The sequence below is a fragment of the Dermacentor albipictus genome, chromosome 7 (genome assembly GCF_038994185.2).
Source record: "Dermacentor albipictus isolate Rhodes 1998 colony chromosome 7, USDA_Dalb.pri_finalv2, whole genome shotgun sequence".
Lineage (NCBI taxonomy): Eukaryota > Metazoa > Arthropoda > Arachnida > Ixodida > Ixodidae > Dermacentor > Dermacentor albipictus.
Window position 1 is genome coordinate 8,330,391 of NC_091827.1, and position 15,103 is coordinate 8,345,493.

At 45.3% G+C, this 15,103-nt stretch overlaps 1 protein-coding gene and 1 long non-coding RNA gene across 4 annotated transcripts in view; one reads left to right on the top strand and one right to left on the bottom strand.

Moving 5' to 3' along the window:
- LOC139047678 (uncharacterized) overlaps nt 1–5,236 on the bottom strand; it is a 347,910-nt gene extending 342,674 nt beyond the window's left edge. For 2 of the 3 annotated variants that reach the window (XR_011507321.1, XM_070521589.1), the window contains exon 1: nt 4,508–5,236. Coding sequence is in view for 2 of the 3 variants with exons in the window: in XM_070521589.1 (XP_070377690.1) it covers nt 4,508–5,191 (684 nt within the window). In the remaining variant the exon portion in view is untranslated. The remainder of the gene's footprint in view (nt 1–4,507) is intronic. The other variant, XM_070521590.1, reaches the window with a different exon arrangement.
- Nucleotides 1–15,103, top strand: part of LOC139047679 (uncharacterized) — a 149,136-nt gene that overhangs the window by 44,607 nt on the left and 89,426 nt on the right. The window lies entirely within an intron of this gene.

Sequence of the window (15,103 nt, forward strand, 5' to 3'; positions counted from 1 at the left end):
TGGTTTCTTGACATAATACCGGATGTCCTTTTCTTTTGACCTATACATGATTTTTATAAATCCCCTGCTGCCGATAGCTCAATTCTAGTCCTTGAGGTGTATTTACTCGAAGATGCAGACATTACTTGTACGAGAAATCAAAATGCATAATCAACAAATAAGAAAAATCACTAATAAAATTCCTAACTGATTACTATACGGGACATATTGTAATTTACGAACTACAGATGGTAAATTTGCTAGGTGTAATATCCACTTGGAACAATTACTGAGATATTGAGACAGTCGTTCCCAAAATGTGCCACAAACTACTTTGGCGCTTCAGTGTTTTTTTGTGCTTCCGTGGATAAAACGGCGTTTTGTTTAAAACGTAAGTGGAACAACACTCTCTTTTGCCGTAATTTAGAAGACAGTGCATATCTCGAAACGAGTGCTACCCTCCAGGTTCTTTCCCCAGCGGATACACCTTGCAAGATCACTAGCTAGAATTCATAGATTACAGCATGTTCCGTAACGTAATTAGGCAAGACCTTTCTTTGTTATTTTTTTTATTTATGTAATCATGCATTTCAGTTTATTGTGTAAGTAACACTCGCCTCTTAGAGCAATCCTGTTCAAGGATTAGAATCTTGCTATCAGCCAGAGGCAAGTATTTTTTTTTTTATTTCATAATACTGTGAGCCTTTCTCAGGCTCTGACAGGAGTGGAATGTACAATAGGTGGTACAGCAGGTTTGGTGTTCCGGAAGATGAATGAAAAGATACATAACTTATATAAATAATAGAATCAAAGTGTGCAGAGCTGTAGAATCATACAATTCATGACTCATAATCAAGAAGGCTGTGACTACAACACATTTACAAAAGCATTTTCAAAGAAAGATTCAACGTTCGCAACAAAGACATCAATTGACACATCATTCACAATATGGCGGGGCAGACTATTCCATAGCTCTATGGATCGAGGAAAAAAAGAAAATTTGAATAAATTACATCTAGCAGCAAATGGCCGTATGCACAAGTCGTGATTGATTCTTTTGGAGCGGTGGTGAGGTGGCTTTAGGTACACGTCTTTAGTTATGTTGATGCAATCATGATATAACAGGAAAAGAAATTTCATACAGGCAGTTAGTCGTCGGCATTCTAACGTCGAGATGCTAGCCCTTTTACGGAGAAGTGTCACGCTATCGTAGCGGGAGTATCGGGAGTAAATAAAACGGAGTGCTAGGCTTTGAATTCTTTCAAGTTTCGTTTTCAGGTAAGACTGATGGGGGTTCCAAACTATGGCGCTGTACTCCAGGATGGGTCTTACTAGAGTCATATAGGCGTTTAGTTTTACATGCGCAGGTGCAGCTGACAATTTTCGTCGGATGAATCCAAGTTGTCGGTAGGCCTTGGTACATATGTTATCTACGTGGGATTCCCAACTCAATTTTTCAGTCAACGTTACCCCCAAGTACTTTACTTCATTATTACGCGTCACAGCAGATCCTGATAAAAGGTAAGTAAAATAGATGGGAGTTTTTTTCCTTGTTATGGTGACAGAGGACGTTTTGCTTACATTTATTTTCATATCCCAAGTTTTACACCAAGAATCAATGTTAGTTAGGGTTAAGTGCAGATTATTTTGGTCATCTTGTGAACGAACCGTAGTGTACACAACGCAATCGTCTGCAAATAATCTCAGTACAACATCTGGAGTGACACAGGAAAAAATGTCATTTATATAGATTAAAAAAAGTGTAGGTCCTAATACTGATCCCTGTGGAACACCAAAGCAAACGTCTAGGCTAATGGATTTGGCATTTTTTATTTCGACGTATTGAGTACGGCCTGAGAGGTAAGCTCTAATCCAGGAAACGATGTTTGAATTAATACCAATCATTTTAAGCTTCTCAATTAATTTACAATGTGGAACAGAATCAAAAGCCTTTGCAAAGTCAACGAACACTGCATCCACTTGCAAACCAGAGTTAATAGCAGCCGCGAAGTCGTGTGTAATTTCAAGTAATTGCGTAACTGTTGATAGTCCCTTCCTAAAGCCGTGCTGGTTTACATTTAAAAGCTTGTTGCTTTCCAAGTAAGTTATGACTGCTTTGTTAATTACATGCTCCATTAATTTGCAGCAAGAGCTAGTTAGTGATATAGGCCTGTACATGCTTACCAAGAGCCTATTCCCATTTTTTTTGAACACCGGGACCACTTTCGCGCAAAGCCAGTCGGCGGGTACGGATGCTGTTGCCATGGATAAGGAAAAAATTTTTTGCAGAAGGGGAGACAGTTGTTGCGCGTATCGCTTTAGAAAAGCATTGGGTAATCCGTCGGGCCCAGGTGATTTCTTTTCATCAAGCTGTAACAGTAAGTTAAGAATGCCGCATTCTGTTATGACAAGGTCAGGCATGCGGGAGTGGTATTCCGATAGATTGAACTCTGAGGTAGAAGCACGGGTGAACACAGACTGGAAATAGTGATTAAAGGCGTTCGCGATACCATTTGCGTTATCCGTAATGGCTCCGTCTATTTCCATTTGGTCGATAGACGCCCCCGGTTTTGCCAGGTAACGCCAGAACTTTCTTGGCTCTTGCGTCATAAAATTGGTCAGTGTATTTGTGAAGAAATTGCTTCTTGCTGAAGAAATTTCTGCTCTGAGCATTTGTGAAAGTTCATTTATAGCATCGACGTTGGTTTTCTTTTTACGCATTCTTTGTAACTTTCTTTTGAGGTGGATAATACTGCGTGTAATCCAAGGTGTCTTCCTGTTTACTCGTTTTTTTATTGATGGGATGAATTTTTCTTCACAGTACGCTACTATTCGTTTCAGCTTTAACCATAAGTCATTCACGTTTTCAAATCCCGACTGTAAAAGACTATGTAGGGTTATTTCAATGTAATCAATAACACTGACATCGTCTGCCCTGCTGTAATCCTTGACAGATATACGAGATATGCTGGTGCTTTGGTTGGGACTGAAACCGAAGTTATCAAAAGTAAGTAAAAGCATTTTATGGTCCGAGATTCCATTTTCGATACTGATATCAGGGTTTAGCGTCTTGGAAACGAAAGCAAGATCAAGAATGGAGCTTGCTTGCTCTTGTATACGCGTTGGCTCCCTAACAAGCTGGGTTAAAGAAAAACTAAACATAATATTCAGAAGCATTTCACAACTATTGTGCTCGTTTCCACTAATGGTCAGATTTCCCCAGTCAATCCCAGTTAAGTTGAAGTCTCCGACTAAGATTAGCTTAGTACGCTCGTTAATTTTACGGCACAGAAAGTCGTGCAATTCAGCAAGATAGTCAGTTGGCGCATTTGGTCGTCGGTATATGCCGCCAACGAACACTGACATTCCATTGATAGTGATACTGCACCACACACTTTCGTGATTGGGTATTCCTTCGTCTTTCTTAAATGATAAGCCTTCTTTAATAGCTATGGCAACGCCCCCTCCCCGGCCATCGCGGTCGAAACGAACGATAGAATAGGAATTGGGAAGCACCTCTGAATCGTCAATGTGAGAATGCAACCAGGTTTCAGTGATGACAATTATATCGGGGTTGTATACCAGCGCCATTTCTTCCAATTTTTCGGTTTTATTGACAACGCTTCTTGCATTCAAACATAATAGCGAGAGTTGAGGTGAATTTTGTCATGAGCTGGAGTGGCTGTTTTCATAAGCCATACGGCTTTCGCGCTTCACGAGTGTCCTTATTTTCAGTGCTATCCCAAGCATACAGATCGCCGTTTATCCTCAATTTATCAAATATAAGCTTGACCTTGTCTCCTCTGGTACGATTTTCTTGGGATGAATGCCATAGTTTCCGGCGCATTTCCCATACTGCTGGTGAGAAGTCTTCCGAGATAGATATCTTTTCGCCTTGCAACTTGGAACAGTTTCGAAGAACTGACATTTTCTCAGTGAAATCGAAAAAACGAAGGATTACTGGGCGTTCACGTGCAGTACGTTTCTTGCCAATACGATGAATCCGTTCAATAGATTTAACTTCAACTGCAAGAATGTCTTTGAAAATGTCATGTATCACGCGTTTTTCCAAAATTGCCGGGCTTTCGTTGTCTCCCTCTTTGAGACCATATATGATTAAATTGTTCCGACGACTTCTGTTTTCCAGGTCTTCTAATTTATTGCTTAACCGAGCCATCTCGCGATTCATAGTGTTAATAGCTTCCTCGCATTTTAGAACCTTATTATTATAAAGCTGGAGGGAAGCAAGATTTGTCTCTATTTCCGTAAGCCTGACTTGGACACTCAGTAGACCTGACTCTAACTGATGTTGTGATGTCTTAATTGCGGTAACAGCACTTAAGATCGCATCCAGTTTGTCTTGATCGGGCCCTGGGTTCTCTTCAATGTCACCACTAAGCTTTAATAAGACGAAAATAACACGAGATAGGTCAACACAACACTGGAACAAGCAGTGGGGACACGGCAGCACCAGCAATCCAACACAGTTACTTCTAAAAGGACTACTACAAAATTGTTTCTCACCAACCTGTACAAAGCAGAACACGAAATTCAGCATCGTGTGCCGTACGGTGCCGCCGAGTCCACTGAAAGGTGCAGCCGGTCGATCCGTCTTTTTATGCCCATCTGATGACGTAATTCGCCTGGGTCGTGCGCAGAACGAGATGTCCAGTTTGGGCAGCCCTGCGCAGTTGTCCTCTTGCGGCGGTGCTTTCGGTGGGAAAACGGATGCATCAGTTGACCACACGTGATTTTGCAGACACAATGCTGTTGGTGACTCTGTACATGAACGGAATGAGTAGTCAGCCGGTGGCAAGGAACAGTCATGGGCGGATCCAGGTAACCACAGGAACACCTGTACAAAGCAGAACACGAAATTCAGCATCGTGTGCCGTACGGTGCCGCCGAGTCCACTGAAAGGTGCAGCCGGTCGATCCGTCTTTTTATGCCCATCTGATGACGTAATTCGCCTGGGTCGTGCGCAGAACGAGATGTCCAGTTTGGGCAGCCCTGCGCAGTTGTCCTCTTGCGGCGGTGCTTTCGGTGGGAAAACGGATGCATCAGTTGACCACACGTGATTGTGCAGACACAATGCTGTTGGTGACTCTGTACATGAACGGAATGTGTAGTCAGCCGGTGGCAAGGAACAGTCATGGGCGGATCCAGGTAACCACAGGAACACCTGTACAAAGCAGAACACGAAATTCAGCATCGTGTGCCGTACGGTGCCGCCGAGTCCACAGTATCGAAACTTATGTATTATTACAAAAAAATGACGCCATTCAGCCGGCAACCTGTAGCATTGAGAGGGTTAGCAATGTATTAGACAACCACAAGAAGTAAGGTTTGTTGTTTTACCGGCCGTATAACTTGAAGTAAGCATTCACTTACTATTAAACTAACAAGTTTTACGTTATAGGCGCGCAAAGCCAAATATGAGCAGACACCACTCGGTGGCAGCGAACACTCAGTCATAACGCTGGCGTGAGCGCGAACCAAAGGGCTAAATAAAGAATGGGGAAATAAAAATGAAGTAATGTAAATAGGAGAATCCGTTAAATAGAATTCGCTATTGTGTTAACAAATCACTCTAAAGATATCTGTGAGTCGGCATGAAATGGTCAGGTTTCATGTAGGGATCGTAGTGGGACGTGCGCCTTTAGGAGGATCCGCCAAAAACGGGCATGCGCACATACTTAGTGTATAAATCAAAGAAAATAAGGTATTTCCTAGAATCCGCTAAGTATATTTCTGAATTCTATTAACAGACCAATATGCTTTACAGATACGCGTGCGCCGACATTATTTGTTGACGTTATATGCCGGAAATTATAATACTTAATAAAATTAATATCGGCATACTTGGTCGTTCTACAAATACCACTTCGCTGGTAAGTTCTGATAACGTTGGCATATATATATGCCCAAATACATCCGCCGAGATAGCGATCGACCACACAGCACACTACACCCAGACAGCCCCATGAAATCCAGGAAAGAAAGCAATCTTCCGCTTTAAAAGCCTAGTAGTATACGCTTTCGATACGCTATACCTTAGGCTGTCGTGAATAAACTGCCTCGCCCGAGGACTACTTCGTTCTGCGCACAGACATAGGGGCCTTAGCACGCTATCGGGCGCCGTAGACTGCGCACTGAGAGAGCAGAGGGCGAGAATACACCATGAAAAGCAATAAGAAGTGAAACAGAAAAGAAGAGAGAGAGAGAGAGCGTGTGTGATAACAACTAGAGAAAGGAAGCAAGGCAGCCACGACGGGAGGGAGCCACAAGTTCTACTGCCCCTCGCACACCCTCGCCCTTTGCGGTCACGCTCTGTGGCGAGCTGGCGCAAAAGAAAAAAGGCCCCGACTGGAACCAATCGGTTCGCGACCGTTATTACGTGAAAGCGAATACCACAAACGTGAGGTCGGCGATGCGGCTTCGGGTGGAGGACGCGGACATCGAGAGAGGCTCACGCGGTTCCCATCGCGTCCAGCGCCTTGCGTGTATCTCAGGAGGGGGAAAGACGCTGAGGGCAATAAAATATTTAGAAAAAGAAGAAGGAACCCGTCCCTTTGGTATGCCGCTCGACAAATGTGTTACAAATAGGCGTGCGAATGTTACAAGGATAGAATGGAAAGAAAGTAAGGCCAGAGAAGGCATAGGATTTTCATCTACTTTCATTGTCCTGTACCTTAACATTTGTGCATGCTAATTAAAAGCAATCGTCAATGTCGCCTGTGATTTATCTGGCTTTGTTGTCTCTTTGCTTCTGTGTTTCTACTTGTAATTAACAAAAAAAAACAAAATAAAAATCAAGTCTTTCAGGTATTATTCGTTTCGAACATTACAACGAGTGCTTTATGTTATTAGCCGGGTTTGTGTATCCTTTTCGGACGAAAAGATAAAGCGTCTGCGCAAGAATCGAGTTGAGGGGTAGACGCCTATGTCCCCCTTGTGAAGAGCGGTTCTTTTTATTTTTAATTTTATGTGTCTAAACTGGATTAGTTCACAGGGTTATTATGTTCCTGCCTCCAGAAATAAAAGTCAATTGTGAGTGAACGCTCTTGTGGCCTCTTTAGTCGTTCCCAGTCCGGTCTTTTCTGGCGCTGTATTTGAATTACGAACGGGTTCCAACAGCATCTGTCCGCCGTTATTCTCCGTCACAACAACCGTGGTCGTGCAGCGCTTACGGCACCCCGCTGCTGAATACGAGGCCATGACGGTCGCGACGACGAGGCCACGACGGTCGCATTGCGCCATTGTGGTTGAATGCGAAAACACTCATGCTTCGGTGCACGTTGCGGAGTTCAATGTAAGTCCGCACCCTTCTCCTGCAGTTATTCTCGATATCAGGCACATGCAGAGTGGAGGCGTAAAATTTATCAGTGAATCAGTAAAAAAAAAATTAAAGAAGACTGATAATTTCGGTCGCGCTGCATTCAGGGCTTGCTGCTTCATAAATACTTAAGCGAAATTTTATATAAAGTGTAAGCAAGAAATTAGCGCATGTCCTTTGCCTGTCTCACTCTCCCGCCTAAAGTTTGCGTTTATTATTCCACGTTAGACAAGAAATACAAGGATAAAAAGCAAGCAAATGAACTTAAGGTCATGCAATGAAACACTACTTGCACCAGCCGTACTTACTGTGGGCCTAGTTGGTATAGGTTCATCTTAGCAGAAATGAGACAAAAAAAGACGAGACATAAGACTAGGTAAACGACAGGTGCCTTTTATCATCCAGTCTGATTAGTTGCCATTTGTGTCATTTTCTCATAGATGGACTACTTGCACGAAAAGTGAACTATGTATTGGAAAGAAATTCCGTCATATGGACACTGGAGTTTTCCGTACTTGAGACGCAACGTGTTGCTTAACTTGGGCACGCGTTTTCCTTTCTTTCTTTCTTTCTTTCTTTCTTTCTTTCTTTCTTTCTTTCTTTCTTTCTTGCTTGCTTTCTTCCTTTCTTTCTTTCTTTATTTCTTTCCTTGGCCTGATAGTGATGGGAAACGGTACACAAAACGCACTTGGGGGAAGGGCATGTCGACACACGATGAAAACCCAACTAACTTGACACCAGCCTTCTACTCAGCTGCATGCAACTTCGTGCTGATGCTTATTTTTATTATTATTCTATTTATTTTGTAAGTTATGGTTGGATTGTGATCGGCGCAGACGGAGGCCCACCAACTAGGATTGGCCATCGAAGTTGGGTCGCTCGTGTGAAGACATCGCGAGCGAGTTGCGAGTGTCGTGCGTGTTCCGGCTGGCATCGCACAGTCTACACAACAACCCCGCGGATACAAGGAGTTAGGCAAGATTAAATGGACGGTTAAGGTAAAAAAGAGAAAAGATGAAGATAAACAAGGCACTATAGGGCTGCATTTTCTTCGGAGAAACAAAGATTCTTTAAATGGTTACATGGCACAGCGAAGCACGCGATAGCGAAAGAACAGCAGTGTGCGAAGGTCCGCAGAGGTTTTCTGCACGAGAGGAAGGAGCGCGCGTAAGAAAGAGCTTCGTACAACGGCAGACCGCTAAAAGCACTGCAAATGAATTATTCATGAACGGCATGTGCCTCGCTTCTGTTTCAGGCATTTCCCCTTCTCTCCCTCTTCCTTAAATTTTCCTTTGTCTTGTTTTCCCAGCTTCATTTGCAGCAACTCGGGCTAGCAGAAACTAACGAAGCAACTTTTTTTCTCCGCGGAACTCTTTCTTCGGCTTTCTTTCCTTCTAATATACTTCATTCTTTCGCTCGTTTCCCTCGATTCCTTAGGCGATCGACCATGAAGAGCCCATGGCGAGAGAAGAAACTAAGGATCGCCTATGGTAAACCGACCAACGAGAAAGCTAAAACGGTATTCTCTTAAAGAGAGGAGTAGGAAAACGACTGCTGACTAGCTTCACTGCCTACGAGACCGAAGCCCGTACAAGTTTTGTTCAGGCATCACAAAATTTAAAAAAGAAGACAAGGAGAAAGAAAACTGGCGCGGGCAACAGCCGAACCTGTACTAAGGCAAGAAACAGGATAACAAGTGGAGATGAGGATTCTATGGAGAAAAGGAGAACTTGCTCAAGAAAAGAGCAGCACGAGGGGAAATAAGGGGGAGATCAACGTTAGCAATTAAACAAAAGAAAAACACCCCAAAACTGCATGGATATCAGGATCAAGCGAGAGTTGAGAAACATGCATTGCAGGGTACTACTGTATTACTATACCCCCCACTTAAGCAACAAAAGTAAAGTACACGTCACATCAACTTCCCCCGAGCGTAAATAAAAGAACAGCTCGCAAGAGGAGTAAACGTCCCTGCAATCGAATTCACAATTGCCATTTGCATATAGGCCATGCGCACGTTCCGGAACCCGCGGCGCGCTTCGTCCTCTTCTTTAGAAATTGTGCTGCGGTTTGTTTCTTATTGCGTCTTTCACTTGGCGCCAGACGCACACTTGTGGCCCCCTACCCAACGACGTCCCTTCCCTGGAATACCATTCCTCTCCCGAATTCCCACAAACCAACCCGCCCTCTCTCCTACTTTCTTTCATGCTTTTCCCCCATATCTTGTGTCAGTCCCTTTTCGGTTTTTCTTGTAGTGCCTTCAACTCGCCAGCAGACGCACACTTACAGTTCTCCCCAACACCGCCCTGTGTAAATCGTCTTATGTCTGTCCCCAATTCTCTAGAAAGTCGTATCACCACCCTTTCCTGCTTCCCCACTCCAATATTCCTTCCGCTTGATATTCGGTTTTCCCTCTCACAGCCACTCCAACAAACGCGCACTTGTAGCCTCTGCTTGGCAACGTCCCTCATGCGCCCTGCCATCTCGCTCTCCTACTCCCTCAGATCATACTCTCCTCCTCACGGCCATCCTTTCGCGGTCCCTCCGCGCCCCTTTCCCTTATCCCACCACTTGCTTTTCGTCGTCCTCTCGTGCACACTCGTTAGCTCTCCAAATAAGCTCTGGTCGTGCCAGCTGGCGCACAGCTTTCGCCGGCACTTTTCTGTTCGTTGTCGGTTTGAGCGTGCATGTTCTGCGGAGACTCCTTTTCTTGTTGTTGCTGCGCTAGTTTTATTTTGGACTATTGTTTTATTTTATTAATACCTTTCTTTAGTTATTGTGCACCAGCTCTGCTACGAGTGTTCCTTAAATGCCCCTGAACAAGTTTGGCTGGTCTCTGGGGCTAGCTTCCCTCAAGGCGAATCTTCAGCGGCGCGCTGTTCCGGTTCCGAAGCTCCGCCGCAGTGCAGTGCTGGCCAATTAAGTCCCATCGGGTTTCGGGAAAGGCGGCAGCGTTCGATTCAAAGAGCAAAAAATGGCAAAGTGCTGAACGATGGGCAGTCGCTCACAAGCGAAGACGCCGAGGTGGTTAGGATCGAAGTTGAATTGAAAAGGGGAAGTGGGAAATAAGGCAGATAAGAGACGAGGACAACCTTTGGATTGTTTAAACGGATGTCCTAACCCGATATCGCGCTTCGGGCTCGTTCAGTGCGGAATCTCCCAGCAGGCATAAACATAATGTGGTACTAGAAATGTGCAGGTTCCTTGCTTCGTTCTTTCTTTTGTTCTTTTCGTTTTCTCACGCCATTCTTCTTCAATTTCTATAAAAATACTAACCCTGCCTCGCATACATGTGTTAATAATTTAATAATAAATTTCAAAGATTGTATTATTTGAAACTACTTTCTTATATAGACTATTTTCTTCGCTTTTAACGCATACACAACTTTTACACAGCACATTTTCTCCCTGTTAAACCATATCATGTAAAGAGATTTTTCCAACTTATCGTTGAATTTCTAGCTGTCAATATATGTATACCTGCGCATGCATGACTTTCTTCACAATTTTTTCGACGCAACACTGCGTAATATAGCGACCCACTACACAACTCTCAGTGCTCGTTTCCAACAGTGTTGTTCTGATGTGTACCGTATTCTCTTTGGTTATGAATAATAAGCCGTTTTGTTTTGCTCAACTGTTCTGTTCATTCATATGTCCCATTCCTCAGCTATCCTAAAAAAGGCGCTGATCGCCCATACGCAGTGCTCAGTGCCTGCAGCGTTCTGCTGCTGCATCTCGATGTCTGTGCAATGGATACACGCCGGTTTAGTTACTTTATAGGCACAATAAAGGACGCCAGGTGCTCAAAATTATTTTGGAGTTCTCCTCTACGGCGTCCATCTTAGCACCATTGTTGCTTCGGAACGTTAAATTCAATCATCAATTAATCAAGGTATGGTTCAGCAAGGAATAGAAGAGAAACTTAAGCTGCTATATATTGTGGAATCTGGATACTGTCAAATACCGCCATATTGTCGTATTCGTCGTCTTGCCCTGTATGATTGACTGACAGGGGTGCTATACGGCCTTCCTGTCTGGCTCAAAACGCTAACATGGTTGAAGTTGACATTGTCAAATGACAGCACCCCGGGAGGAGAGATAGTAAGTTTCACGGCAGCGGCACTGTTTAAGAGAAAGCAATTGTAATTTTGTACCCGTGCAGCACTGACTGGAACCGGCAAGGAGTTAAAGAAGCAGTTCGGAGAATCAGTTGGCCCAGACTGCGCCGTGCCGTCATTATCTCCCACTCCACTCCATAGGCAGTTACACGTAACCGCCTGTGCCCCGCTCTCCCGGATCAAAAAAGACAAAGCAAGGCCGCGTCTCCGAAGTGATCCGACGGGTGCCCTATGGAACATGCGTGCCGACGGCCGGGAGGAGAATATGCCGCTCGCGACCGCTGCTTATTCGCTCGTCTTATGCAGCACGTAGCTCGTCTCGCTTACGCTCGGCACAATGAGACACCGGGGCCATCTGCACACGGAACGGCAATCCTTCTTCGCCGGGGCCCGACGTTCATAATCATCGTCATCTCGCCGAAAAGGCAAGATTGCATCACTGTTCTTGGGGCTTGCACCGGATGGGACGACGAGGTTTCCCAACCGAAGGGAGACAATTACGGACGTATATACTACATCTACCACCCTTCCCCAGCCCTCCACGCAGGCCACGTGATTGTGCGACGCAGTGTTGCCTGGTACGAAGCCAACGATTTCGCTTTGCAACTCAGTTTCTTTTCTCTCTATAGTTTTGTTACACACGCTATTACCCTCTTACAGTTAGCTTCTCTAATTATGTGCATGGTGGCCTTAGGTTCGAGAGTTGACGAGTGAAATGAGTGAGCCTCTGGATGTCTGAGCGTTGTGTTACACGCAACGAAGCCCAGCGACTACGTTATGCTCCGTTGATTTCAGCTTTGGAGACCGTGCCATTCGTTTCTGTAATTATGTGCATCGAGGCAGAAGGTTGAATAAAGTGAAAAGCACACGAGCGAACTCACCGGTGGTCTGAAGCACTGTCTGTATGCATCACGAAGTCAGCATTGCTCTGTTAAGTGTGTCTCTGGGTGTTATGCAGTTGGCTTCACAGATTGACTTTGCTGCACACGTCAGAGGCTATATAAAGCAATGAACGAAGAGACAAAATGACGGCCATGTGTGGCTCTTGATTAAAGGGGCAGACACGTGCGCCTGTGCCATACATTTGATGAAGAGACAACTTCTTTTTCGTTTCAGCCCCACTTTTAATTCGAATTTCATGCAAATTCGAGCATGAAACGAATGACCACTCGGATTTCAGCGACAGGCCAGACGTACCGAATGATGACGAAGGCTGGCACAGTTCGTGATTGTCGAGTTTCTATGCAACCTTCAGCTTTTTCGTTAATGATTTTGTTATACTGGGCTTAGCAACGAAAATACTTAGCCGACTTCTGTCTAAACGCTTGCCAAACTTTTCGGGTTACGCTGCGCTTTAAACATCGAGTAATGATGCCATCGGAAGAAGTCCTAGATGAAGAAATGAAATCAGACCACGTAATCAAAAACAAGCAAGTAGGTAATTAGATTTAACCACAAAGTTTCGGAGTTTTTCCAACTCCTCCATAAAGGGCGACTGTGGGAATTAGCTGCAAGCAGCAGCTGTCGCACGGCTTTATCTAGGTCGCCCCTCTCATCACGCAGTCCACACCAAAAAGAAAAAAAAAGAACTGCCGTTACTTCCCGAAGTTGCCCCCTATGAAGGTCAGAAGTGCTCAGAAACTTTCGGGGAGATATAGTAAAGCTATTTGGTTTGCGGTAATGTTTTTAGTCTAATTTGCAGGATTTTTCTACCCGGGCGAATGTTCAACTTCGAATAGTTGAAGAATGACGAAAAATGGCGGTCATTCCACATGGCAAACAACGCAGATGACAGGATGGGAGAAACAGGTTGATAGTAAGCGCGTGGGTTACGTTCCTACTTTATGTTGTCGTGAGCGCTTCCACCAAGATGAACACACAATCAGCTATCGAAAAATTCGTGCACTAGTGGTTGCGTCTGCGTTTTCGGCGTCTCATTCTTCTTTACACTTTCTAATACGTCTCCCAACTGGCCGCACAAGGCAGCTTCCAGACGGGTTTCGACACTCAAGGCCTTAAATGCTCTGCTCAAGTTCTGAAAGACTTGTGAATTGTGCGATCAACTTTTCTTTTCTGTTCTGTTCTTCTATCAGCTTTTATACCCTTTACCCCTGTACCCATCATAGGGTAGCCAGGCGGTACCTGGCTAACCTCCCTGTCTTTCACTGCCACTTTTGTCTCCTCTCTCCTTTTGCACATTTCTGGGTCGGCGTGCCGGTAAAGAGAAATCATCTCTTCCATGAAGATTGCGATGGTCTCGTTCATTGGGCAGTTGCCCTCGGGATTCCTGCATAGCTTGCGCTCGCTCTTTCCACGCGACGCTCGTGAAAGTCTCTAAGAAGCCGTGGTGAAACAGGTCCAACGTTGTTGAGCTGGTTTCTAGATTCTCGAACCACGTCCTGGTAGCGTTTTCCAACGACAAAAAGACATGGCACAGCTTGTCTTGGCCGTTTCCGTTGGTAAATGCAGCGACCCTTTTATACGTCTCCAGCTGTCTTTCCGTACCCTCGAAGGTTGATCTGCGGAAGATCGGCGGCTCCCAGGGCTGTTGAGCGCACTATGGGGGACGCTGGGGCTGCCATTGCGGTTGTCGACTTGGCTTTGATTTCTGCGGTCTTCTCGAGAAGAGGTCCGTACTCCGGTAGCAGTCCTTGCAGCATACGGCTTGCTCGTTGGCCCTTGGCGACATTGGTGTTGTCCTCGGTAGTCGGGCTTGGATCGCGGCTCTGCGGGGCGTTCGGTACATAAACGCACTAGCACCTCCACCAGATGTCACATAGTAGTGACGGTGAAAAGCAGCAAAGCTGTGATTAGCTTAACTTCTTATTGGGCGAGCTTGTGCCCACAAAAAACAGGCTGCACTCAAAGCACAACGATAGCAGCGAACACACTTGGTGATCGTCGAAATCTGCTCTATGGGTCAAGCGCGCAGGCTTTTGCACGAGTCATCGAAAGTTCCAGAGCAAGCGCTGGTGCCCACGTGTCTTCCAGAAAGTACTACAGAGTTCACGTCGCACGGCGCATAGCATCAGATTACACAAGGCCCGCTGACAACAGACAACGGATAAAACCGTCGATAACATTGGAGAAATTTCCGGTACATGCAGGCGCGTCCTGCGCCGAGCGATAACGTTTAACATTTGTTAGCCGATGAAAAGTAGTCATCGGAAGACGATAAACTACCACAGGTGTCGATATATGAAAGGAAGCTTCGTTTGAACAGTGTAATAAAAATGATCGAAACATCCCCAGAGAAGCGCGCATTACTGCACAACGAAATTGTACGCCGATGAAGAACTACAGCCGAAGCGGCAAGAAGGCTTGGAGTAGGAGTTCGTCTGGTCGCTCGCTCGCTCACCTCCAGTCGACTCTTCACGTGGTCCTTTCTCTTTTTTTCTCTCTTCTTACCCCGCCCGTCTCACGTTACCCTTGCCTGTGCCTCATTAAAGCAGTCGCCCTACCCTAGCCTTCCGCCCGACGTGAAATTAGCGCTGCTTGTTTCTTTCCCGCTAGCCTTGAATTAAGTGCTCGGCTCGTCCAAGTGGGCTGGGGCAACCACTCAGACGATGCGCGCGTTCGCCTGCCTTAAATGCGTGCTGCCCAGAGTGCAGCAGGACATATTGTTAGTGCTCGCTTAAGGACATAATGAAACACAGCGATACAACTG